The sequence below is a fragment of the Lonchura striata genome, chromosome 2, assembly GCF_050655825.1.
Source record: "Lonchura striata isolate lonStrDom1 chromosome 2, ASM5065582v1, whole genome shotgun sequence".
Taxonomy (NCBI): Eukaryota; Metazoa; Chordata; class Aves; order Passeriformes; family Estrildidae; genus Lonchura; species Lonchura striata.
Window position 1 is genome coordinate 148,446,864 of NC_140704.1, and position 25,364 is coordinate 148,472,227.

The 25,364-nt window shown below is 40.2% G+C and overlaps 1 protein-coding gene across 2 annotated transcripts in view; it reads right to left on the reverse strand.

The window, feature by feature from the left end:
• Window positions 1-25,364, reverse strand: part of KCNQ3 (potassium voltage-gated channel subfamily Q member 3) — a 197,789-nt gene that overhangs the window by 6,349 nt on the left and 166,076 nt on the right. Inside the window, exons 8-15 of one of the 2 annotated variants that reach the window (XM_031504106.2) lie at window positions 20,237-20,331; window positions 18,928-18,954; window positions 15,262-15,318; window positions 7,899-8,086; window positions 6,759-6,861; window positions 4,304-4,435; window positions 2,405-2,503; window positions 642-726 (exon numbers count right to left, since the gene is read on the reverse strand). In XM_031504106.2, coding sequence (XP_031359966.1) covers window positions 642-726; window positions 2,405-2,503; window positions 4,304-4,435; window positions 6,759-6,861; window positions 7,899-8,086; window positions 15,262-15,318; window positions 18,928-18,954; window positions 20,237-20,331 — 786 coding nt within the window. The remainder of the gene's footprint in view (window positions 1-641; window positions 727-2,404; window positions 2,504-4,303; window positions 4,436-6,758; window positions 6,862-7,898; window positions 8,087-15,261; window positions 15,319-18,927; window positions 18,955-20,236; window positions 20,332-25,364) is intronic. The other variant, XM_021542366.3, reaches the window with a different exon arrangement.

Below are 25,364 nucleotides of genomic sequence, written 5' to 3' on the forward strand. Positions count from 1 at the left end.
AAAAAATTAGTCTTGCTGGATATTTAGCAGTACAGTATCCAACAGGACTCTATAATGTTATGACAAAATCCTGATACCAGTGGTAAATAGCTATTACCAAAATACAATATATGGAATTACCTTTGCATACAGACCCATTCTCTAACTGTTAATCACAGAATCTTTGATGTTGGAAAAGACCTTTGAGATCATTGAGTCCAACCTATGACCTAACACTATCTAATAGCTCCACAACAGGACTAGTTAGTTTCCTTTCTCTTTTGGACAGGGCTCAAGAGTGCACAATCATTTTGAGTCCGGACCCTGCAGGAAAAGGGCTTGCTCACACCAAACACCAGATGTGATGAGTACTGAAGCTACAGGAATGAAAAAGTCCCACTTCCACATCATGGTTAGGATCTTCTGCCATACACAGTGACATTGATTCAACAAGGTTCAAAAGGCATACTTCCCAGGTAAGCAAATTCTGTCATGAAAAACTAGCAACATAGTTTTGTGATCATTAGAACAAGATCTCTGTGAGTCTTCACCACCACTAGCACAATTCTGCCTGGGTCAGCCAGAGTCATGCAGAGTTTATATCAGCTCTATCATTTCTGAACAAGAGGCTTAGCCTCTGTCATTGCCATGAAATTACTTACCTGCCGCTCAACTTTAACAAATTTTCCCATCATACTTTGGTCTTCAGTATCGGCTGCAGATGCTTTGGCTACATATGGTTCATTTCTGCAAAGAATTAATAACTCTATTAGTGTTCAATAATTCTTTGCATCACAATAAGCAATTTATGTCAGAAAACAGAATTACCATCTTGTGATTTATTCATATAGATCCTTGGAGCCCTTTTAGCTGTTTATAAAAACAGAAGTGAAAGTCTATTTTATGTGATGCTAATGCATTCCTAAAAAATATAATCTTGATTTTTTTTTTTTTGTTTTGTTTTCAAATTTAAGATAAAGATTTAAAAGCCCCAGAAGTTCAAAATAAAATTTAATCTCCATACAGCTTGTTGGAATAATTTCAGGTTTGTGAAAATTACTGAGATAGTGCAGTCAGTGGGTCTACAGATGGCCATGTGTTTTTAAATCTAATTCTTTATGATTAGTGTCTTCGGAGACTGAATCTGAGTTTCAAGGATGAGTGTGGTTTTTTTTCTCAATTTCATTCTATCAAATAGTAAGTGTCAGAGATTGGAAATGCTGAAAAGAGACAGTCTGTTCTGGAGATTTAAAGCTGATTCAAGAATAGGTTTTCATCTTTGCAATGTCCTCCTGCCTGTCCACCAAATTCCTTAGGTAAGAAGATGATCTCCAACTAAAGAGTTTGATTTATAACTTCATGGGACCTTGGATTCTCAGGATCAAGTTAAACTTTTATCAAATGGTTTTCAAACTAATGTCAAAGGAATCAATATCTTCCCATAACCTATGCCAAAGTCTAGAAAAACAATTTCTGAGCACTTGCTCTTTAAGATAATTTGGAACAAATATACTCTAAGAATTTTAACATGGCCAATTCTTATCTTTCCTGACAAAATCAAAAATACAGCTGTGAATAAATTGTAGTAGAGCAAAATCTATACCTAAAACATATCAGATTTTCCACATTGGGCTACTGGTGATATGGGCTCATGCAGCTTTTGCAATCTGCTTTCCTCCCCAAATGATCACTGCCTCTTCCATATACTTAAGTCTCTTTCTTCACATTTACATGGTTTCAGATTTTTGCCTGTGTGGGATAATTTATTTTCTGAAAGATTGCTTTTGTTCTGAGCAACCACGACAGCTTTGGAGACAGATTGTGGATGGTCTTGTGTGGTTCTTGATGGATATTTATTGACAGATTGATAGTTGTAAACAACAGAAGAAATGTCATTTATTATTTAATTTTTTCTATGTGGAATGCAGCAATACAATAATATGGTGCAACTTTCACACCCAGAAATCTGTTATTACAATTTGTTTTGAGTATCTCTCACCAATCACTGATTTAAAAGCTACAGCATTAAAAATCTCTGCTTGCCATTTGGTGTGCACTTCAGGAAGATAACTAATTTACTTTCAAACTGTTAGTGATTTTTACTGAGCTTTTAAGTGGTTTTACAAGTTAAATGTTAGAAAATTAGCACATCAGCAATCAAATACATTCATTTAATTTAAAACCATATTTTCAAACTGTGGAGAAGCTGAGCTGGACAATTAAGAAGCCATTGTTTAGATTTCCATCATACATTGCTCTTAATGACTTTCTGGCTCAATATTTATTCACATATGTATCTCATAGCAACATATCCTCTCAGTATCATTACTGTAACAGTGGATGAACAAAGATTATGCTTATTTGAATTAATTAACTTTTTAATTCTGTGTTGGGCTGTGCTAATACTAGGTATAAAAGAATTCACCTGGGAGACTGTTGTGATGGGTAAGAAAAAGCTCCTCCCTTTTGGGATTTCTTATGCTTGGGAGTAGATGGAGGTCCAGGTGTAAAAATCATATCTACTCTGAAAAAAAGAAAAGTGCAACTGTGTAAGTCCATCTCCGAATGCTAACACATGACAGAATATGCTGTGCATCTCTGAAGCAAAGATTCAAAAAGGAAGCACGTGTTGATTTCGTAATATATTGAGGTTCATGATGTATCTGCTCTCTTTTGGGTCACAATCAATGGACTGAATTGCAATTACCTGGTAATTTAACAGTAATGCTCTAGCTCACTGTTTCCAAACTTCAGCATTTGAAACACAACTTCTTTTCCTTCAAAGGAACCAAACAGCATGATTGTCAGAAAATATCCAATAGCAGCTGCTCTTAAAAATGTCAGGAGACCCATCAGATTTAATGCAGGGTAATGAAAATCAGAACTTGGCAAAAGGTAGAATTTCTGACATTCCTAACAAACCAATAACATTCTGTCAGTTGTTGTTTCTAATTGTCAGCAATATTTCAGTCTTTACTAATTATTCTTTTGGCTTGAAAAGCATAACTTTAAATGAAGTTGAATAAGGAAGTCTACTCAATTTTTTTATTTGGCACAAAAGCAAAAGATTGTTTGGAATGCTCCAACCCATGTAATTATACTTTTTTACTATATCAAATATTCTTTTATTTGTCATATCCAACTGCTCAGGCGCAAGTAAGTCTCTGTTTATTCAGTTCACCTCCAAAAATGGCCACTTATCAATCAGCAATAGTCCACAGGCTAGTTATCTGCATTATGGGACAGTCCATGCAGATACCTTGCATGGTTTCACAGTGCCCCATGGAGTTTTGAAAATGGAACTTGAAGCAGCTCCAGGCAAGCCTCACAAAGCTGGCTAGATATTGGCTTGAATCCCCAGGCACTGCTGACAGACATGCTAAGTACTTGAAAAAGAGATAGCGCAGTGCATGGAAAGTCACTTTGAAATAAGAAATTACAGAGTTCAGCAGAAAGATCAGAGCAGCCTTTCAGAGCCAAGGTAAGTCCAGACAAGGTCCAAATGTGCAGCAAGAGTTGATTTCCCTCAGCCCATTTTTGAGAGAAATGAAGGTGATTGTGTGGCATTTTGCTGTTCAGAGTCACTGAGGGCCTCAGGGAATGTGCTGTGCAGAGACTGAGCACAGACAGCTGCACACATCTGCACGCACATCTGGACACACATCTGGACACACATCTGGACACATCTGGACAAACATCTGGACACATGTGCACTTAGGCCCACACAAATATACAGTCCCAAGCTCTGACCTGGGCTCGTGTATCAGGGGATGAAAAGCACAATTTTTTGTAGATGTGCCTCAAAATCACATTGCAATGAACCCCTTCTAGGATGAAACAGCTGTGCATGCAGATGGCACCTGAACAATCACAGAGGCCTAAAATTCCAACTTTTTTTTAGATAGGTCAATTACACCCAAGTGAAACCTTTTGTGCTGATGTATTTTTGCACTTTAATGGGATGTTTCACTAGGCACATGTCACCAGAAAATCCAGCCCAAAGAAAGTTCATGGAGAACAGCTATTGCTTTTATTTATTATCTGTAAAATGGGGAGAAGGACAGAAATTTGATCCTGATCAAATAAGGCAACAGTCGAGAAAATTCCTAGGATTTTTTAACTCTCATGTCCTTGTTCCAAATCTGAGCCAGTGGTCTCTCCCTGCAGTTATCCCTGCAAGCTCTCACTGGCCTTTTGTGCTTGGGGAAAGGTTTCCTCATGGGCCAGCTACATGGTGCAAAGGTGTAGCTTCTTCTTAATAAGCCAATGATTTCATTTTGCCAGCAAAGCAATACATTTCCCTCATTTACCAGAATATTCTTACCTTGCCTGAAGGTATTTTATTCTGGAAAGCATATCAAGATGCCCTGCTGAGTATTGCTCTATCACATCCTTTACGTCATAAGGCCTCAAAGTCTCCTTGAATTTTTTTTTATAGAGACGAAACTGTAGTATTCTGCAAATTAAACAGAAGAAAAAAATATTCATTTCTTATATAAATTCCATGATGAAAATTTCCAGTTTTTTCAAAATGTAGATGAATTCTCTGGGTGTTTGTAAATTAAGTGTGTTATTTCTAAACAAGGCAACAAAATATAAACAAAGAATCTATACCATCATACCATATTTGAAAATTGACAATAGTTGGCTTTGCATAATTAATAGTCTAAAAAATGGTTTAAAGTTTCAGAATCACAGCCGGAGCTTGAATTTGAACATCACAAGTCACAGGAGATTTTTAAGCTGTGAAGCTGAAGCTGCTTTTATGCTTCAGCCTATTATAAAGCAAATTTATAGTATATGCAAAGCTGAATGATTTTTATCTTGGTTTTAATTTTGCACCTGGGAAAGCTTTGGATAGGAAATGCTAATTAGATATAAATGTGGAAGTTAAGAAGTTAGCAGCAGTTTATGTTGTGAAGAGGTGAAAACTTTTTAGAACTGCCTGAAGTGTCCTTGAAGACAACAGCAGCATCACATTTTTGTTGTTGTAATGTTAATAATATGATTGCTCTTACTATTGCTATTGTTATAAAATGACCTAGTAATTAGTAACAGAATTCTTATAACAAGGCACTCTGTTGGCCAGAGCACTTGAAAAATGTTTGACACTCTTTTTTTCATCTTTTTCTGTTTATACATTACTTTTTAAATGTATATATCTTGGTAGATTAAACAAATAGAAGAAATATATTTAAACAATGAAATCTTTATTCTGGTTTAGATTTGGATTCTGGATGTTTGCTTTCTCAGTAGAGTCTCCAGATACTTATTGGTCTGGACTGGGAAATTGCTGTCATCTTTTAAGATTCTAACTTGTTTTTTTATTTAAGATTGGTGGGTTTTTTAATGTTTTTAAAGTCTGTAAACTTTCATTTAGCAAAGATAATTCTATTACAACTTTTTAAGGGCTGCTGATTCTTTAACTCTGTTGATCATAAATATTTCAAGATTTCAAAATTATACCTGTGCCTATTTTAGCCAAATTATATATGGTAACAGCAAAATTACCATTCAAAGACTTAAAGGAAAAATAGGGATCACAATGTTAGCAATTCTAATTTAATAATCTCCTTGATCATGACCCTGAAATCCATTAATTTTTTTTTCTGAAAGACTTACTCTCAATTAATGTTCAGGATCTGGGTACACTACTCAAGAAAAAAAAATCTTGGCTCCTGATTGAGTTTAAATGGAAATTGCATGAATCAATTAGATTTGGACAGGATGTGGGGAAGAAGTTTTTTTTAAAGTAACAATAACATGTCTGAAGACAAGCAGGTATCAGGGAAAGAAAGGGAAAGCTGTGGAGAACAGGGATGAAGAAGCTTCCAATGGGAGGGAAGAAGTCATGGGTAACATGAGCAAAGCCTGTGTCACTTGGCTTTCAGCAGCCTTAAGAAAGCATGGAAATTTTTAGAAACTGATTCTCCTGCATCCAATTTGAAAAGAACCAGGAGTACATATAAGGGTTATATACATATAAATATATGGTTATATTTTTATTACCATCTTCCCTGAAGTTTTTCTAAGATAAATGTGAGACACTCCATACTTGCAGTATTTCACCTGGAAGGTGGTAAGTCCCTGGCCCGAAAATTAACAACTTCTGGAATAAATAGCAATCACAATGAAAGCAGAGTATTTTTTCATTAGGACACTTTTCAAGGGAGAAGACTAAAAAGTACTGCATCAAGGAGTAACAGAGCATCAGCGAATGAGTTCTATTTGCTTGATGTGCTAAATGCATGACCAAGGCTTACTAGGAGTTTTCTAAGCCCCGGGAATATCTCTTGTGATGTGAGAATAGAGGTGACACGTGTCACAAGCCAAAAACTGCTGAAATTGAGACCTCAGCATCTATTAAAATATGACAGCTGAAAAGCAGGTTGCACACTCATATAATTGCGAATAAAGAGTTGAATCAGCTCAGAGTTTTTTTATTAAGCAAAAGTTCCAGTTTCATATAAATATTAGTCACTAAATGGAGAAAGATATATTTATATGACATTTTAACAAGGAACAGTACAAAATATTATTTTAGAAAAAAAACACTGTGGAGTATCTCGCAAAATGACATGGTCAATGTAACTGAAAAATTTTCTCCTTTCTGCATAGTTTCAACAGACCGAATAGGGTCTGTCTCATGTTTTTGAAAACACTGGAATTATCTAATCTATTGCATCTAAAAAAAGTAATAACAGAAACAGTGTTTCTGAAACAGGTAGCAACATGGTAATGTTATTTCCTGAAACATCATCCTTCAAAAAGACATTTACCTGACAGCTCGGATGGCTGTCTTGAATGTGGGGATCATATCTTCCATAGGGAAATCACTACTGTCGCCTCTGTCTTCTGCCATGGGCTCCCCTGTTCCTGCATCTGCAAAGCATGTCAAAAAACCAGATGTGTGAACATCTCACCACAAAATATTTAGAGGAATGTCTGACTGAATAAAGCACTACATAAAGTAAGTGCAATTTAATAAAGAAATATCTCTTACAGTTTCTTTCATTGCTCAATTATTAAAAAGGAATTTAATTATTTTGGGGCAGCTCTGAGACATTATTGAAGGATCTCCTCTCAGATTCCACCATTTCTGAAACACTGGGAACTTGTCTTCCTTTCCAATGGATCTTTGCCCAAATTATTTTACCTAAAGGCTAAAATAGGTTGTAGAAACCACAAGCCAAGTTCTCCTTTCACTGGCACTGCCTGGAGCTCGTGTACCTTTGTGAAGGAGAAAATCAAGTTCCTGGTGTGGACACCCAGGCTACATCCAAGGTAGCATGTCCAGCACTGGTGCCAGCTGGCACAAGAAAGGGGAACCTGTTATTTAAAGACCATTTTGATGTTATGGGCAAGAGGAGGAAAATGTGTGCTCAGGGAAGCTGAGAGGAACAATGCCCTATAATGTTGCATGGAGACCCAGTGGAAACCTCTGAGGGGAAGCAGGCTTGGGGAGGGAGGGGGAGGGAAGAAGACATCGACTCTATAAATGAGGTTTAATGAGATGGCAGTGAGGGTACATTTGAGATGCCTGGACACAGGCTGGATGCAGTCCAGGAAGGAGCAATCTTAGCATCCTTACTCATAAACCAAGCCAAGATGGTGTGTGCTTTTTGGGGATTGACTGCCCAGTGTGCCCACTTTTTCCAGGCCAAATAGGCTGAATCCAGCACTGGCTTTATCCCATATCAATTGCTGGTTTTGAGAAGGGCTGTTGTTTGATTTCAAGCATCGTGTTGCCTGGACTCCAGGAATCTTTTTCTTGGGCTTCCCCAAAAGTACTACATAAAACCAGGTACCAGATATGCTTGCCCCAGAAAGTTCCAAACCTTCAACAGAATATGCAGAAGAACAAAGTAAAATGAGGAGAACAGGGGATGCATAGAAAGAAATCAACACAGATGGGCTACCTTCTGAGCTTTGCCAAAAAGCGTATGCTTTCATTCGGAATGCAGTGCGAAAACGCTCCTTATTATTCAAGACAACATTCTTAGGTTCTTTTGAAGGACTTTCTTCAATGGCATCTACATTCAGAGGGGTAAATAGCTTTCCTTTAGTATTGGTACCACGAACCCGATCCAAGAGACCCAGCTTTTGGCTACAAAATAAGCAAAAGTAATCATTTTCCTCCTTTGTACACTATTAACTTGTTTTCATGATGCTTTAAGTATATAATGGGCTAAATAATTGTTTTGTATGTAAGGACACTGCTGGGGCTACCATAATTAATCAATGTTTTTGTAAGCAACAGTTAAGGTCCACAGATAATTAACTGCTTTTTATGAGCATTTTTTGGTACCAATGTTGAAAATGTTACCAGAGGGTCATGCTATCCTCTCCATGCAAGGTATCACAGTGCTTCAGCTCATGTAGCACACCTGAAGCAGTAAGTTTATTACTGAGACATGAAACAACACTACTGCCATGGGCAGGAATGTCATTCACTAGACTGAGTTGCTCAGAGCCCCATTCAGCTTGGCCTTAAAACAGTTCCAAGGATGGAGCACCCACATCTCCTCTGGGCAACCTGTTCCAGTGGTTCCAGTGGGGAATTTCTTCCTAATGTCTAATCTAAACCTGCACTCTTTCAGTTTGAGACCATTCCTTCTCATCCTTTGTTAAAAATACTTCTCTCATTTTCTTGCAGTCTCCGTTTAGGTACTAGAAGGTGCTCTAAAGTCTCTTCAGAGCCATCTCTTATCCAAACAACAACCTCAGCTCTCTCAGCAAGGAATAAAATAAAGTCAGATGTGCTGAGAACCAGATAAATCACCAGCAAAACTCTGGCAAGGCTTTGCCAAGCACTGATTAGGGACATGGTAGGGCAGGATACCCTGTTTTCTCTCCACCATGACCTACAGGAGTTGTAGTGAAGTGACAAATTTTATTCCTCTGATGTTTCCTTGCACTGTCTGTCCTCTTAGACATTTACTGTCTGGAATACATTTGTCCTTCAGTGACATCACAGATATAGAATTTCATCTACCTGCCATTTTTCTAGCACCACTAACCCACTAAGCCTGATGACTGTAACGATCTTAAAGGTAATCACTCACACCACTAAAATGGCAACAGAATCGGAATTTCCTAGTGAGTTTATCAGCTTATATATGTTCTGAACACTTTGTAGGTGATGGATAGTATATATATTTGATTTGCTTTTTTACTTTTCTGCTCAAATACTTTCTAATTGCACATTTGTTAAAAAAACAAAAAACAAAAAACCACTACACACCAAAAAAAACCCCAAAAAATATAAAAAAACCAAACCAGGTCTAAGCCATGGGAAGAAAGCTTTTTAACACATTCCTGGGACAGCTCTGGGGAGAGGTGAATTGTCCACACATTAACAAGAGGCAGTTCTGTGTGGGACACCAGATCAAGTAAGCTGAGTATGGGGAGGGAAGAGGCTTTTATAGCTGGCAAGGTTCTGAGAGCTACAGATGAGAGCAAAGCTGAAGGATGAACAGCCATGGTTGCCAGAAGAAAGAGTTAACAGAGTTATCATTGCAGGATGCTCAGCTGCAGCCACTAAACCTTCTGGCAGGGGAGGCAAGCGTGGGGAGGCTCCACTGTGCAAGGACACAGTGGACAAAGATGGAGATGTGTGTGCAGACCTTGCAAGCATGAAAAAAGGACCCATTTCTATCTCAGAGCTCTGTCTGTTGTAGTATCCCACCACAATGGATGTTATCTGAGCATCGAGCATCAGCTGTTACAAGTTTTTGTGCCATTTTTGGTTTTTTTGGGTTTTTTACATGAATTACTGGGGTTCTCATCTTTATTGTGTGTTTCTGATTAATATATCTTTAAAATATGGTCTTCTCTATCAGAAAAATTGCAAGCACTAAACCTTTGGGTGTAGGAAGTTTTCCTAACCCTTCTGATTTTTCTTTTTGATATGACAATACTTGTGAGTGTACTTTCTGCATCCTAGGAAGTGCAGACACTTGTCCTGTCATTGCATGGATGAAGTGCACGTGTGAGTGAGTACTGAAGTGGCAACTAAGGAGGAGTTGGGTATGGAGACACAGATTTAGTCCTGATAGATCAGAATTTCCAGGAGATAAAAGCATGGATTTGAGTGAAGAATTAGAACAGTCTAAATGAATGATATCTATTTTACTCAGACTTTGCCCTAATGTCATTTCCTGAAGAACTCATGGCATGGGGGAAAGATGCACAAAGTACAGACAAATGTATAGAGTAAAAATTAGGGATTACTTCCTTCTTTGTAGAAAAAGATGAGATGTTGCTTGTTGACATCTGTGACAAAATACGTTTTAGAAAAATCTCACATTTGAGCTTAAGAACTCTTTAAAAATAAAAATTATTAAAAATGTAAAATGGCTTTAAAATATTTTAATGTAATTTAAAATATAAAATAGCTTTAAAAATGATTTTCATAGTTCTTGCTTTTGGGGTGGAATCTTGATCTGCTCTGCCCACCAAAGTTCTGTCAACACTGAACTGATGGTGAGTGCAGAGTCCCAGCAAGTGATTTATGTTCTACTAAATTAGGGAGATCCTTCACCCTCTTTTCTCATCACTTTCACTTCTGTTTGACCACGATTGAGAGCAGTACTGCTTTACAAGACAGATATTTCAATTCTCTGTGAAATTTGGATTCTTCAAGCACTCATCTGCCATACATAGGGCAAACATATACAAGAGAAGAAAACTAATGAGCAAGTTTGAAAAGGGCACAAAATATAAAGGTGAAGAAGTAAAAGTCAATGGAATGATTTGCATGTGAGATTTTTGGATGGGTAAAGTAGGGAAAATAAATTCTCCTGTCTCATTAATACTAAATCAAAGTTTGAAGGAAGAATTAATTTTGAGAAGTATGGTCAAGAAGAGTAAAAAAATCATGGCACATCACTGAAAAGAATTTTAATCCAAAGAAGTGCACCAAAAACTAGTTAAGTGATAAGAGAGTCAGCCAGGCAATATAAATTGATGGGTCTGAAGGTGTTAGAGAGAGTGAGCTTGTGAGTGAGAATTTCTTTAATATAAAAAAAGAGCAATGAGTCATGGACATCACGGTGCTGATCTGTGCAGACTGAAGGAGACTGTGGAATAAGATAGAAGAAAGGAGAAACCAAAGCAGATTTAGGATGAGGAGATCTTTTTCATTATAATAAAATGACAAAGTTTGTTTCTGGGTCTGAAAAAATTGTGCAACTGGCTTGTTGGAGATCAGCTTTCTCCAGGTTGGGGGTCACTGACAATAAATGATTGATAGATGAATCTCAAATGCAAGGAAGAGTCAAGTGGGCACACACTACACACTGGCTTCAAGCAATGTAATAAATATCACAAGATCTGACTTAGTAACTACAGAGAAAACTCTCAAGAGAAAAATATCCTTAAGGAACAGAACCTGAAAGGCAAAGAACCAGAAACAGGTGAGGCAAAAGACTGCTGTTGTTTATAAAAAGCCATTTAGTACTACATTAAAATAATATAGCTGTCATTACATGTGGTCTCTAACTCCCTCTCCAGAAACTTGCTTAGTTCTTCAAAATACATATCCAGCTGTCCCAAAGTTTGCCCCTTAAAACTCCAGTGATAACTGCCTTGCATACCAGAAAAAATGGAGGCGTAAAGTGAGGTGAGGATCTGTAGGGATCAGAAGGAAAAGGGTTGGTAGATGATGCAAAGTATCCAAAATATTGATACAGTGACTTTCTTAAAGTATAGGACAGCAATATAAGCAAGATATGCAGAAATCTGTCATAAAGCTATGCAAGACTGGAACTGAACAAGATTTTATATCCTCCTCATAGATAAAATCAGAGAAAAAAATTCCTCTGCATTCAGCACAAAACCCTACTTACTTGCAGTGACATTTTCCACTGCATACGTTGGCACACTCATTTGTGGGGTGGGGTTTTTTTGTTGTTTTTTTCAGTGTGGTGGGACTTAAGGTAGATAATACAAACTGAACGCATTCCCAGATTTCCATTTCAGAGTTTTGCAGATAGCCCTGCTGATAAGCATCAGTTTAGGAAGAAGCTATTCTCCAAAGACTGTTGCTTGAACATCTTAGGCTTATGAGCTAGAAGTCATCTGATCTGTTTTAAGCTGTTAAAAAATGTAAACTTCCTGTCTAAAGACTACTCTTTAGATCCATTTCTATAACCTGTGAGAAGTCAGCAATCAGTAAATAGGGAGAGTATGGTTCAGTTTAGGATGACTTTATACTTGGGGTACTTGGCTCTTGTTATTGACTACAGAAAGATCAAGATGGGAAGTCATCCAAAAAGCAGATCTCTAGTCTAAGTTAAAGTTACCTGAGCTGAAGCTTTCCTCATTAATTGAATCCTGAAGGTTAACCCTTGAAGTAACATTCAGGTTCATAACAGTATGTTTATGCAACAAATATAGGCAATTGTGTTAATATCTGGCAGCCAGAGCAGTAAAATAATCAAACAATAATTCCTCAGCTTCACATCAAAATATATAACCATGTGTTGTATACAAAAGAACCCCAAACAAAACCCAAGCTTCTTTCCAGATAGCGACTGTCATCAGGAAAAAAAAAGACTTTATTCTCATTTTCAAGGAATGAAATCTGAGTCTGCTGGGGGTTTAGTTTTCATTGATCGTTTTGAAAGCACTGAGGAAACGTTTGTTCTCATGACAGCATCTCCTCCATCAAAGCAGCATGCGCATGGCTCGGTCCCGGGCGTGAAGCATGCGCCGATCACACCGTCCTGCACAGGGGCTAGCACAGTGGTTCCCACCCACAGGGCCATGCACTGCTGCTCGTCTTTCACACTCCCCCTTCTGATGGTAGCTGCTCTTCCTCTCCTGGGAACAGTGGTCCCACTTCATTTGGCTTCCTTACATTCAATAAAATACAATTCTCAACTTCCAGCACAGTTCCAGAAACTGGGGAGGTACAAATCCACCCCAAGCATGCTGACAAAAATGCAGAGCAGTTGCCCTGGCTAGCTTGGATAAATTGCCATTTCTTGTTTTGCACACTATTGCACCCTCTGTCTCACAGGTTCCAAACCCTGTGTCTTTGAAATGGGACCCAGGATGAAAATTCCTTATGTCTGTGGTAGATACAGATCACCAGAAAGGGAGGAAGGTGAGAGCAGTACAGTTTCTTTCTACCTAAAGAAAAATTCAGCTCTTAAATTTTTGTTTCCCAAGAGCAGTGGGAATTATTTTAGACCACCTGAGAGATTATTTTGGTGGCTTGATATACAAGAGATGGCTGGATTCTGCAGCACATATTTTACGCTTGCTCAGAATAAAGAGTGGGAACCACTGAACTAGAAACATTTTCCAGAAACAGTCATGCAAAGAAAGAATGCATTTACATCCCATCATGCAAGCCAGATACTCTCCTCTCTATCCTTTTCCTAGTACTGGAGTTTCATAAACAAATGGTATGTGTGTAAGGAGAAAAATAGTGAATTAATTCTAAGAGTGAACCGAACAGCCCTCTGCCATGGATTTACCACTTTCATCTAACAAGGACAAATGACAATCAGGAGATTTTTCTGTATTTTTTACAGTTAAAATCACTAGGTGCAATTAGTCTCAGGTAATTGGAAGCATGTTTACTCCAGCATTTTTGTACCTTATCAGATGAACTTATATGGGTGAACTTAGCTTTGGAAAATCAAACATTCTGAATGAGGCTTCCAGAAGTATTCCGTATTCTGCTTTGAACAGTTCCTAATAGAAATCAACACCAAACTAATGTTATGACAGACATGAATTCTGCAGTGAACCTGTTCAACTGATCTCAGGCTATGCGATTTCTTAAAATAAAACAAAGAACATTCCACACTTCCGAGGTAGTTCTAAACTTTAGCCAATCAAATTTCCTTTTTATTGAGTAGCATTCTTTCTTTCAGAGAGGATCTCAAAAAAATGTTCTAACCCAAGATAGTTGACTACAGCTTCCTGAAAACTAATGACTTCACATTGCACCGGAATCTTGAGGTCTAAATTTGCATGTTTCTAATGTGTGAGGAGGAAACATCCCATCCAAGTCAACAAACTTTCACAATCCTTGGAGGTATACATCCTCACCGATATTTAAGGGTGGGTATGACTCAAAATCCAGACTCGCCTATCATCCAGATTATCTGCCCATAAACATGAGTACAAACCAAAACTTCAGCACAACTTTGATGCCCTTCAGAAAAAGAAAGAGCTTTTACATGCACTAAAGGCCTTTGCATACCCCCTTCTCTCATCCACACTTTCTAAACGGATTTGAGATGGATGAAAATAAATAATGTCACATAAATCTATGGGAGGAATAATCCAAATCCAATTAATTGTGAAACCAGGATGGATATTTTTCACCAATGGATGCAGACATTGTAGGTAGAAATTATATGGAAGCTGACCCACTTTTTGTTTCAAAGTGAACATATGATGTATCATATGACTAGAAAGCAAATCAAACTGCTTAATCAAAGTCTCTTGACTATTTTGCATGGGCTAATCATCAAATGAAAAAATGGAGTGCTTTACTTGCTGCTCTCCAAAAGCTGAAGAGCTCCAGCTAGAAAAGCTGAGTTGTAGGTTGATGGTTTCGTGTTTGTGGAATGAAGTTGGAATGAGAACAACCAGATAAAGTTGAATGACAGCAAGGTGTGGGATAGAGTAAAATACTTTACAATTCAGTCAAAATATTATTTCTAATGATGTGTCTTTTATATTCCTGAAGTGCCACAAGCTGTATCTATGTCTCTTTGCAGGAAGGTAAAGTTCTTGCCCCATGTCTGAGGTCACAGTTCAGCAAGATATTTAAGCATGTCACTAACTTTATTCAGATGGTCAAAAGCATCCACTTGTTTTCCATTTGCTGAACCAGAACCTGCAAGTACACATGCAAAGATGTTGTTCCACTGAACTCAAATTCAAAGTAACTTGCATGAATTGTGTTGGCAGGGTTAGGACCACATAAGGAATAGTGTTTAGCTTTTATAATATATTTTTCTCACAGTAAATTTCAAAATTCTTTGCAGACTAGGCTGGTTTAATTTCCATACAGTGGAAACAAAGAAAAGCACCTGTTCCTAAGCAGATTATTGGGAGAGCTAGGATAATGAACAGTAGAACAATTTACTATTTGCAAGGTCATGCAACTTTCTTTTTATGCTTAATAACTTTTCAGTCTTATTGTCCATTATTTTTGATGGTGGTTTCTGTAGTAAAAACAGAAAGTGCAGGCAGAGAATGGCATGCAAGAAATATGAAAAGAATAAGGCTCAACTGTTACTTGAACATATATACCTAAGTTTTCTTGTGAGGCTTGATCCAAAGAATGACTCCCTACTAATCATGACATTACTGTAAAGTGAAGAAAAGTTATTAAGATGAGACATTAATGATTACCCATGAAAAGCTCTATGAAAAAGAATGGGAGCCTTTCATTTGTAGTTAATGTAGTGTGCAGATCAGAGTGGCCTTTTTTCCTTCCTGTTTTGGGCAGATGTATTAGGATGAATAGCTTACAGCAAAATTTTATACCTTGCAAAGTAGGGTTTTATTTCCATTTTGTTGTCAACATTGGCAATACAAAAATGCACCACATTTAATTAATTATTTCACACTCATGTAATAGGAAAGACAGGTACTCATGATACCACTTTAAAAAATCAAATCAACTTTCCAAAGGCACAGAAATATTATTTATCTTGTAGAGATAAGGAAACAGGGATAAATTACTTTTCTGCATGCTCTCCTGATGTCTAGTTCTAAAGCTGGACAATGAGGATCAGGAGCAAGACCCTAGAAGAAAGTTCAAAATTCTTCACTAAACTGCCTGTACATGCAAGTTTAAACTCTGGTCAAAGTCAGTGGAACAGTTGCTAATGGCAGCACTAAAAAATCAGGCCCAAATATAAATTCCTGAAACATAGACATAAAAAGTTGCTCAGAATAAAAATATGCCTGGCAAGCAAACACCCATCCTAAATGTAGGTCAGGCTCCCAAATGTTTGCTGAATTATTTGCTGCATGCCTGCAGAAATGAGCATTAGCATCTTTTCCTCATAAATCTCCCTTCTGGAGAGCTGAACAGATGAAAAAGCTTTGCAATACTGAAAGAAAAGCAGTTGCTATCTGAGATTTCATGGAGCTATGAGGTTTAAGCATTGATTAAGGAAAAAAAAAAGCTAGTGGCACCTCTGGCATGAGGTCAGTAAACTCCTCATAAGTGAGCCACAGAGAACACAGCCCAGATCTTCCTGGGCTGGGGAGCTACACATAGGGAAGATGCTGTTCACTTCCCTTCACTGTTTACAGGACAGAGTCGAGCTCCAGTTCAATGTCCACTTCATCATATCTCATACTTTCACAGTTATACTTTAAAGGGAGCTTCAATAAAGTCTTTGATTGCTGCCAAAATTTACTTGATTTTCCACTGTGAAAAGTCCTTCCCTGCAGCCTTGCCTTAGGATCCAATTTCTGAAATTTACTTTTTCACTCATTTGTGACCCCTGTGTTCTTCCCAAATGGTCTAAGAACAAGGTCCTGTATTTATCTGTGACTTTGTCATCATGCCAGCTCCTGCTTCTCTCCTGATCCAGGAGAGATCCGAGAAGGATCTGTCACAGAGTTCAGCCCTAGAACTGTGGGGTTCCTAAAGAGTTTTCACACCACTCACTAGAATCTATGCCACTTAAAGCACCTCCCATTCTCAAATTTTGACACAGCCAGGCCTCATTTTTAGTTTGTTAAAAGCTTCTGTGAAAATTTTGGACCAATTATTCTCTCTCCTTTGTCAACCATGGATCAGATAATGCAGTTGAATATGACATCAGCACTACTACTTACTCTCTCATCAGTTACTTAACTGATGGAAGAACCTAGAGACTGAGGACACTATGGGCTTCTCCCCATTAGGACCACATTCCCTTATTGCTCATTTATTTCAATGCAGTCAAAGCACAAACTGCAGTGGAGTACAACTAATAATTTCTATACTAAATCACTGCAGAATGAAGTTTTTTTTTTTATTATCTGGTTTGTAAATAAGATAAGAGATGGGATGTGGTACTGTCAAAACAACCAGATTTTATGGCTGAATCACATTTCTACTGAAGTCAGTAGATGTACCCACAAGTACCATCATATGTGTGTTTACCTGGAGGGTTTCCAATCCCTTTAATTGAATGCCTCATTCCATAAACACATTTCTGCTAGCAGGAAGGCTCCCATGCAGGTGTACTGATTATTTTGCTGAGGGTTATTATATACATATAATAAAATAAAATCAAGTTATATCCAGCTAGAATGAAGGGCTTTGGGATTATAGTTTTAAAGATTTTGAGCTGTGAGTCATACTTTTCCATTTTTAATTCAGTATGTTGACATCAAATTATTTCTACTGCCTGAAAGCTACAGTAACTCAGAACTGCTGCAGGTGCAGGAGCTTTTCCAGTGGGGCTGTGACCAGCAGTGAATGCAGCAGGCGTTCTCTTACCTAATTTTAATCTGGTGCTGCATCTCAGCCAGAACATTTTGACTCAAGTTATAGAATTACATATCCAAAAGGATTTCAGCTCTTAAAATCTCCCCTACATATTAAAGACCAAAATTCAGCTGTTACCAACACTGGAAATGGCTAAAATCTCCAAAAATATGCATTAATGCAACTGAGCTTGCTCATGACTGCTTAGCCTGGGGAGTGCCATGGCTGTAAAGTATTTAAGGTTCATGGGGGCTCACAAACTGGGCACCTCCTACCCAGTCGTCTTTGAGGTGAGCTCATGATTTTGGTGGTAAGAGAAGGAAGACATCCTTCCCAATAATTTGTCACTAGAGCACTTGCCTGAATTGTAAGAAAACTTGAGGTAGGTTTTTCTTCTCTGCTAAATGAGGCTTGAACCCCAAAAATTCCTAGGAGAACAGCAAGTGTTAATCTTTATTTTTTTTGGTCAACTTCCTTTATTGAAGTTGTCATGTGTTGCATTAAATATTTAAAAAACAGGAGTAAAAATATAACTTCTCATCAGGCCAGGGACTGGAATTCCAGACCTGACCTCTGGCTCACAGTTTTTAAATGTAGCTGCAATTCTTGTTCCTTTTCTCTGTGCTGTTAATGGTGATGCAAACTGAAGTAGTTTCAGCACTGTGGAACTATTTATCCTTTAATTGCTATTGAATTTCATTGTGAGTGACCCATTGATAGTAGTTTGCACGTTAAGTTTTGTTTTACAATTATTGTGTGTGCATTTGACTCTTCTGCATATCTGAAGAGGGCTATAAATATATCATTTCCATTTGAGACTGCAGGTTGACTGACAGTGGCTGCTCTGCTCTAGTCTTCAGTGATTGATGAATGCTGGGGTTGATGATTCCTTCATTCTCTTTGCTTCTGAATACCCCAGTGTGATGGGGAGCTTTCCTCTTTTTTTTCAGCACAGGTGCCATCAGGCCCTTAAACCTAAGGTAGCTTTTACAGTACTGCAAGAGAGATTTACTATCCTGCTGTTCCATCTTAGACACCCATCTCTGTATTTATAGTCAACAAATCTTTGCACATGGTGAACTGTCACTGGCTCACACCACAACATTGCTCTGTGCGAGACCATGGAGCAACAACAGCAACCAGAGTCTTAAATTCCCCCCAGAACAGCCTGGATGCTAAACCCTGGCTCTGCAGCATGGATCAGGAGAAATCTAGACCATGATTAGTGATAACAGACAATAAAGCTGTTTGCAGACAATCAGCAAGCAACACTGCCTTTGTACAATTAGCATTTTAGTTGTATTGTTAAACTAGGGAAAAAAGCAAGCAGTTAGGAAATGGACTTGTTAATAAGTTTTAATGATTACCTGTGGTGTTAGTAGCATGATTTAGTTAACAGCTCATGAATCCACAAAGAACTATTTAGCTTGCATCCTCCAACAGCTGTATTAAAACTTACACATACAATAATGACAGCTACATACCTGGCAGTACCATCCAATTGCTCTTTCCTTTTATAGAAGAGACATGCAGTGCAAGAAGGCAAGGAGAGAAGAATCACATCATAAATTAATAATATTTTTAAAATATAAATTGCTAATCTACTGCTAATACCTTATACTTCTTTTGTTCTGTGACCATAACTGACAGAAAAAGCAGAATAAAAGCTACATTTTCAGCTAGCTATAAAGAAAAAAAAAAAAAAAAAAAAAAAAAAAAAAAGTGATATAGATTCCTGAAACCACTCTGTGCTGCTTAGATTGGCAATCCAGTTTTTGGTAAGAAATAATCTCCTCTGCCCTCTCTCCCAGGGTCTTATTTGCAAAACACCTATTAAATTTCAGGTTGCATTTGAATCACAGAAAAAACCTACACAAAATGAGCAAGTTTGAGTCACAGTAATGAGTTCAGATTCCTTATGAATCTGAGAGTTATTCTCTAAAAAACCCTGCAGTCAAGAAATCCTGAAGAAATTACTCTGTAATGGAAAATGTGGGAATAGACAGAGACTGAAAAGAGATCAAGAAAAGGAAAAAAATGTACTGAGCCTTAATTAAACAAATCTGGTGTTAAGAGTTTTGTTTTTTTTTTTTGTAGACGTTTCCTTTTTGAAGCCCATGAAATTGATTCTAAAAATGTATTGTGACTAAAAGAAAGAAAGGGTGAGTATTTGTAATTTGCCCTTTGTGAATGCAGGAGTCTGAAACATTTCAAGTCAGTCTTGAGTGACAGCTGGAGCTTCAGTATCAGTGCAGTGAGCACAAGTACCCATGGAGACCTCTGAGTTGAATGGTAAATTAAGGGCACTTTTTCTCAAAATGAGGCACAACAGCAAGACCAGGAGGAACATTTAAAGCACTAACTTGGACGTAATGCCCATTATTATCAGCTGATAATCTGTAGCTAAAAGTCTTGGCTTTTCATAGGGCTATATAGGTGTTTTTAAAACAACATTTTAAAATATTAAGATCTAAATATGAGAAAGATGCCTGTTTGACAGGCAAGGAGAGTGAGGATCAATCTATTAGCCATACAGACATAAGCATACATTTTTTCTGAATATCTTTATGTATGGAATACTTTCACTGAAGTCAAAAGTGGTGACCTCAGAAAAGATTCCTCTTCTTTGGAAGAGTTTTCTGGAAACTGTCTGTTACCTAAAAAAGCCTCATTTATATATATATATATATATATATATATATATATATATATATATGTATATAAAGACTGTGTTCCCTGTCCTGACTGATACTTCACTTAAAATGATAATGGAGAGGTGGACAATGCACTTACCTGAAAAATGGGAATGATACAATTGATTCATAAAACCTCCAGGTAGCAACTAAATCAATCCTGTTGGGGTTAGTAGCATAGTATCTCCAGGCAGCCTAAATTATAAGGGAGAGGAAATAATTAGTGTTAGATGAAGTTATTTCCCAGCTGACTCTTTCAAAGAACGTAACAATGCACCTGAGTCACTATCTGGAAATTAATTACTAATCAGCCATACCAAATGAGTGCCACTATATGGAAAAGCTTTTGACACTGAATTTTAATCTTGAAGGGATGTTAAAGGAGACAGGACATGAAGAGACCCATTAACAGAACATGACATTACATTCGACTAAAATGGTTTTATTGTCCTGTTTGGTATGTCTAAAAGAACTTCAAGCACTGCTGGACTTGTTCAGTAATTCTGGACGTACTTAAGATAGTGTCCTGGGTTGTAAGATAAGCTTGTATACTTTTCCCATTTGCAGACCCTTATCTAAAAATGGGTCCTATGACTAAGGCTACGGTGTCTGTTATCAAGTTTGGCTTCTGGGTTAATTGGGTGAGGAATTCATGGATCTTTAATTTCCTCTGGAAGGCAGGTACATGGATTCATAGCTATCACACGTTAACTGTATGTTTTTGGGGTTACTTTAATAACGGTACCTACTGCGAGGAAATAGCACCTGGGCAAACTTTCTCTCAACCTTTTAACCATCTTTTTGGGTCTGTTCCACCAGTTCTCAAAAGGTTAAGATCCTTTATAAGTGCTAATGATACCATACAATGGGTGGTGTTGCTGATAGTCCTGTTATATTTAGCATTCAGAGATAAGGGAAGATTAACCTGGATAACTACCCTCACACCTACACCACAGACTCGAGATGCTGCTGCTCCAGAGCCTGACCCTGCCCCACAGCCCACCTCAGAAATGAACCGCCCAGATTGGGTGAGGGTTCTGGTTAAGGAGATACGAGAGATGCTGAAGGAGTGCATTTCCCCAGCTGGTGAGAAACCGGCCCTTTGCCTTGAGGAGGGACAGTCTAATAGTACAGCTGTGGAACCCACTAATGTTACAACTGTCCAGGTTCCAGCTGAACCACAAGGGCAGTCACGGTCAGCAGCAGTGGCCCCGGTAGAAACAAGGAAGTCTAAGGTGAAAGCAGAGCACCCTGCAGATAGGGACAGGAATGGAGGAACCTCACAACCCACAGGGGAGCCAGAGATTGCTATCATCACCGAGTCCCTGACGTACGAAAGTCTTCGCAATCTGCATAAAGACATTGTGCGACGAGGGCGTGAGGCTTATGCTACCTGGCTACTCCGGGTTTGGGATCTTATGGGTACAGGCGTGCAGCTGGACGGTGGTGAGGCAAGGAACTTGGGACTCTTGACCCAGGACTCGGGTATAAATCAGGTTTTTGTAAGGGAACCAGGGTCCCTTTCTCTCTGGGAGCGGCTCTTAATGAGTGTCAGGGAGAGGTTTATCCACAGAGAGAGAATGCAAGAGCACCATCATAGAATGCGCTGGAAGACCCTCGAGGAAGGGATCCAACAGCTGAGAGAAGTGGCAGTATTGGAGGTACTCTTTGGGAGGGATGGACGACACAATAATGACCCTGACAAGGTCAGGTGTACGGGACAAATGCTGTGGAGTCTGGCAAATCTTGGGCCATCTCAATACGCCACCTTCATTGCAACGATCAATGCTGACACCCACCGGGAGACAATAGGTTCTGTTGCCAACAAACTTAGGAATTATGAGAGTATGATTAATGGCCCAATGCAGGCTCATATCTCAGCTGTGATTAAGGAGTTTAAAGAGGAGATGAGGGAGGAGATAAAGAAGGTTAATACAGCACCCGTGAGAGTCACAGGCCCCAGAATCAGCACCCAACAATCCCCAGCTAGAGAGAGAGGGTACACCCCAAGGGCTAATCTGTGGTTCTTCCTGCGTGACCATGGGGAAGACATGGGGAGGTGGGATGGGAAACCCACCTCTGTCCTGGCAGCACGGGTCCGTCAACTCAAGGAGGGAAACTCTAACCGGGGGAGTTCCACCAAAATGAAGGTAGCCTCAACCTCCCGTAACCAAGCTTGTGGGTACGATCTGTCAGACCCCCTTGAAGGGACCTCTAGTATGTATGCCCAGGGAAGGAATGATAACCAGTGTTAGAGGGGCCCTGTCTCTAGCCAGGGAGAGGCACGGGAAAACCGGATCTTCTGGACAGTGTGGATCCGATGGCCTGGCACATCAGAGCCACAAAAATATGATGCTTTAGTTGATACTGGTGCACAGTGTACTCTGATACCATCGGGACAGGTGGGGGCAGAGCCTGTTTCCATTGCTGGTGTGACAGGGGGATCACAACAATTGACTCTGGTGGAAGCTGAGGTGAGCCTGACTGGGAAGGAGTGGAAGAAACACCCTATAGTGACTGGCCCAGATGCTCCGTGTATCCTAGGTATAGACTTCCTCCGGAACGGATATTACAAAGACCCAAAGGGACTCAGGTGGGCTTTTGGAATAGCCGCTGTAGAGGCAGAAGACATTAAGCAATTGAACACCTTGCCTGGACTGTCAGAAAACCCCTCTGCAGTAGGACTCCTAAGGGTGGAAGAACAACGCGTGCCAATTGCGACCTCGACAGTGCACCGCCGGCAGTATCGGACGGATCGAGATGCCGTGATCCCCATCCACAAAATGATTCGGGAGCTGGAGAGCCAAGGGGTGGTCAGCAAAACCCACTCACCCTTCAACAGCCCCATCTGGCCTGTGCGCAAATCTGACAAAGAATGGAGATTGACTGTGGACTATCGTGGCTTAAATGAAGTGACTCCACCGCTGAGCGCTGCTGTGCCGGACATGCTGGAACTCCAGTACGAGCTGGAGTCCAAGGCAGCAAAGTAGTATGCCACCATTGATATTGCTAATGCGTTTTTCTCCATTCCTCTGGCAGCAGAATGCAGGCCTCAGTTTGCTTTCACCTGGAGGGGCGTGCAGTACACCTGGAACCGACTGCCCCAAGGGTGGAAACACAGCCCCACCATCTGCCATGGACTGATCCAGGCTGCACTAGAAAAGGGTGAGGCTCCAGAACACCTGCAATACATTGATGACATCATTGTGTGGGGGAGCACAGCGGCAGAAGTGTTTGAGAAAGGTGAGAGGATCATCCAGATACTACTAGAAGCTGGCTTTGCCGTCAAGAAGAGCAAAGTCAAGGGACCTGCCCGAGAGATCCAGTTCCTGGGAGTGAAATGGCAAGATGGACGGCGCCAGATTCCCACTGAGGTCATCAACAAGATCACAGCTATGTCCCCACCAACCAGCAAAAAGGAAACACAAGCTTTCCTGGGTGCCATAGGTTTCTGAAGAATGCACATTCCTGAGTATAGCCAGATTGTGAGCCCTCTTTATCTGGTTACCCGAAAGAAGAATGATTTCCACTGGGGCCCTGAGCAGCAACAAGCCTTCACCCAGATCAAGCAGGAGATCGCTCATGCTGTAGCCCTTGGCCCAGTCAGAACGGGACCAGAGGTCAAGAATGTGCTCTACTCTGCAGCCGGGAACCATGGGTTGTCTTGGAGCCTTTGGCAGAAAGTGCCTGGGGAGACTCGAGGCCGACCACTGGGATTCTGGAGCCGAAGTTACAGAGGGTCTGAAGCCAACTACACTCCCACAGAGAAGGAAATCTTGGCTGCCTTTGAAGGAGTTCAAGCAGCCTCGGAAGTAATTGGCACAGAAACACAACTCCTCCTGGCACCCCGACTACCGGTGCTGGGGTGGATGTTTAAAGGAAAGGTTCCTACTACCCACCATGCCACTGACGCCACATAGAGCAAATGGATTGCCCTCATCACTCAACGCGCCCGTATTGGAAACCTGAATCGCCCTGGGATTTTGGAGATAATTACGAACTGGCCAGAAGGTGAAAACTTTGGTCTCACTGATGATGAAGAGCAGGTACAAGTGGCAAGGGCTGAAGAAACTCCACCATACAACCAACTACCAGCAGAGGAGACCTGCTACGCTCTTTTCACTGACGGTTCCTGTCGCATCGTAGGGATGAACCGGAAGTGGAAAGCAGCCGTATGGAGCCCCACACGCCAAGTTGCACAAGCTACCGAAGGAGAAGGTGGATCGAGCCAACTCGCTGAACTCAAGGCCGTTCAGCTGGCTCTGGACATTGCTGAAAGGGAAAAGTGGCCAAAGCTCTACCTTTATACTGATTCATGGATGGTAGCCAATGCTCTGTGGGGCTGGCTGGGAAGGTGGAGAAAGGCCAACTGGCAACGTAGAGGAAAGCCAATCTGGGCTGCTGATATATGGAAAGACATTGCCTCTCGGGTGGAAAAGCTGACGGTGAAAGTCCGTCATGTAGATGCCCATGTCCCCAAAAGTCAGGCTAATGAGGAGCACCGGAACAACGAGCAGGTAGATCAGGCAGCAAAAATAGAGGTGTCAAAGATAGACTTAGATTGGCACCATAAGGGGGAGTTGTTCCTGGCTCGATGGGCTCATGATGCCTCAGGTCATCAGGGCAGAGATGCCACCTACAAGTGGGCACGAGACCGAGGGGTGGATCTAACCATGGACAGTGTTTCCCAGGTTATCCATGACTGTGAGACGTGTGCTGCCATCAAACAGGCCAAGAGGGTGAAGCCCCTATGGTATGGTGGGCGGTGGTCCAAGTACAAGTATGGGGAGGCCTGGCAGATTGACTACATCACACTGCCCCAGACACGCCAAGGCAAGCGCTACGTGCTGACCATGGTAGAAGCCACCACTAGATGGCTGGAGACTTTCCCTGTACCTCATGCCACTGCCCGGAACACCATCTTAGGCTTGGAAAAACAAGTCCTGTGGAGACACGGCACCCCTGAAAGAATTGAGTCTGACAACGGCACCCATTTCAAGAACAGCCTTATCAACACCTGGGCCAGAGAACATGGTATCGAATGGATATATCATATTCCCTATCATGCTCCAGCTGCCGGCAAAGTTGAACGGTGCAACGGACTCCTTAAGACTACCCTGAAGGCACTCGGTGGGAGAACATTTAGAAACTGGGAAATTAACCTGGCAAAAGCAACCTGGATGGTCAACACCCGAGGGTCTGTCAATCGAGCTGGCCCTGCTCAGTCA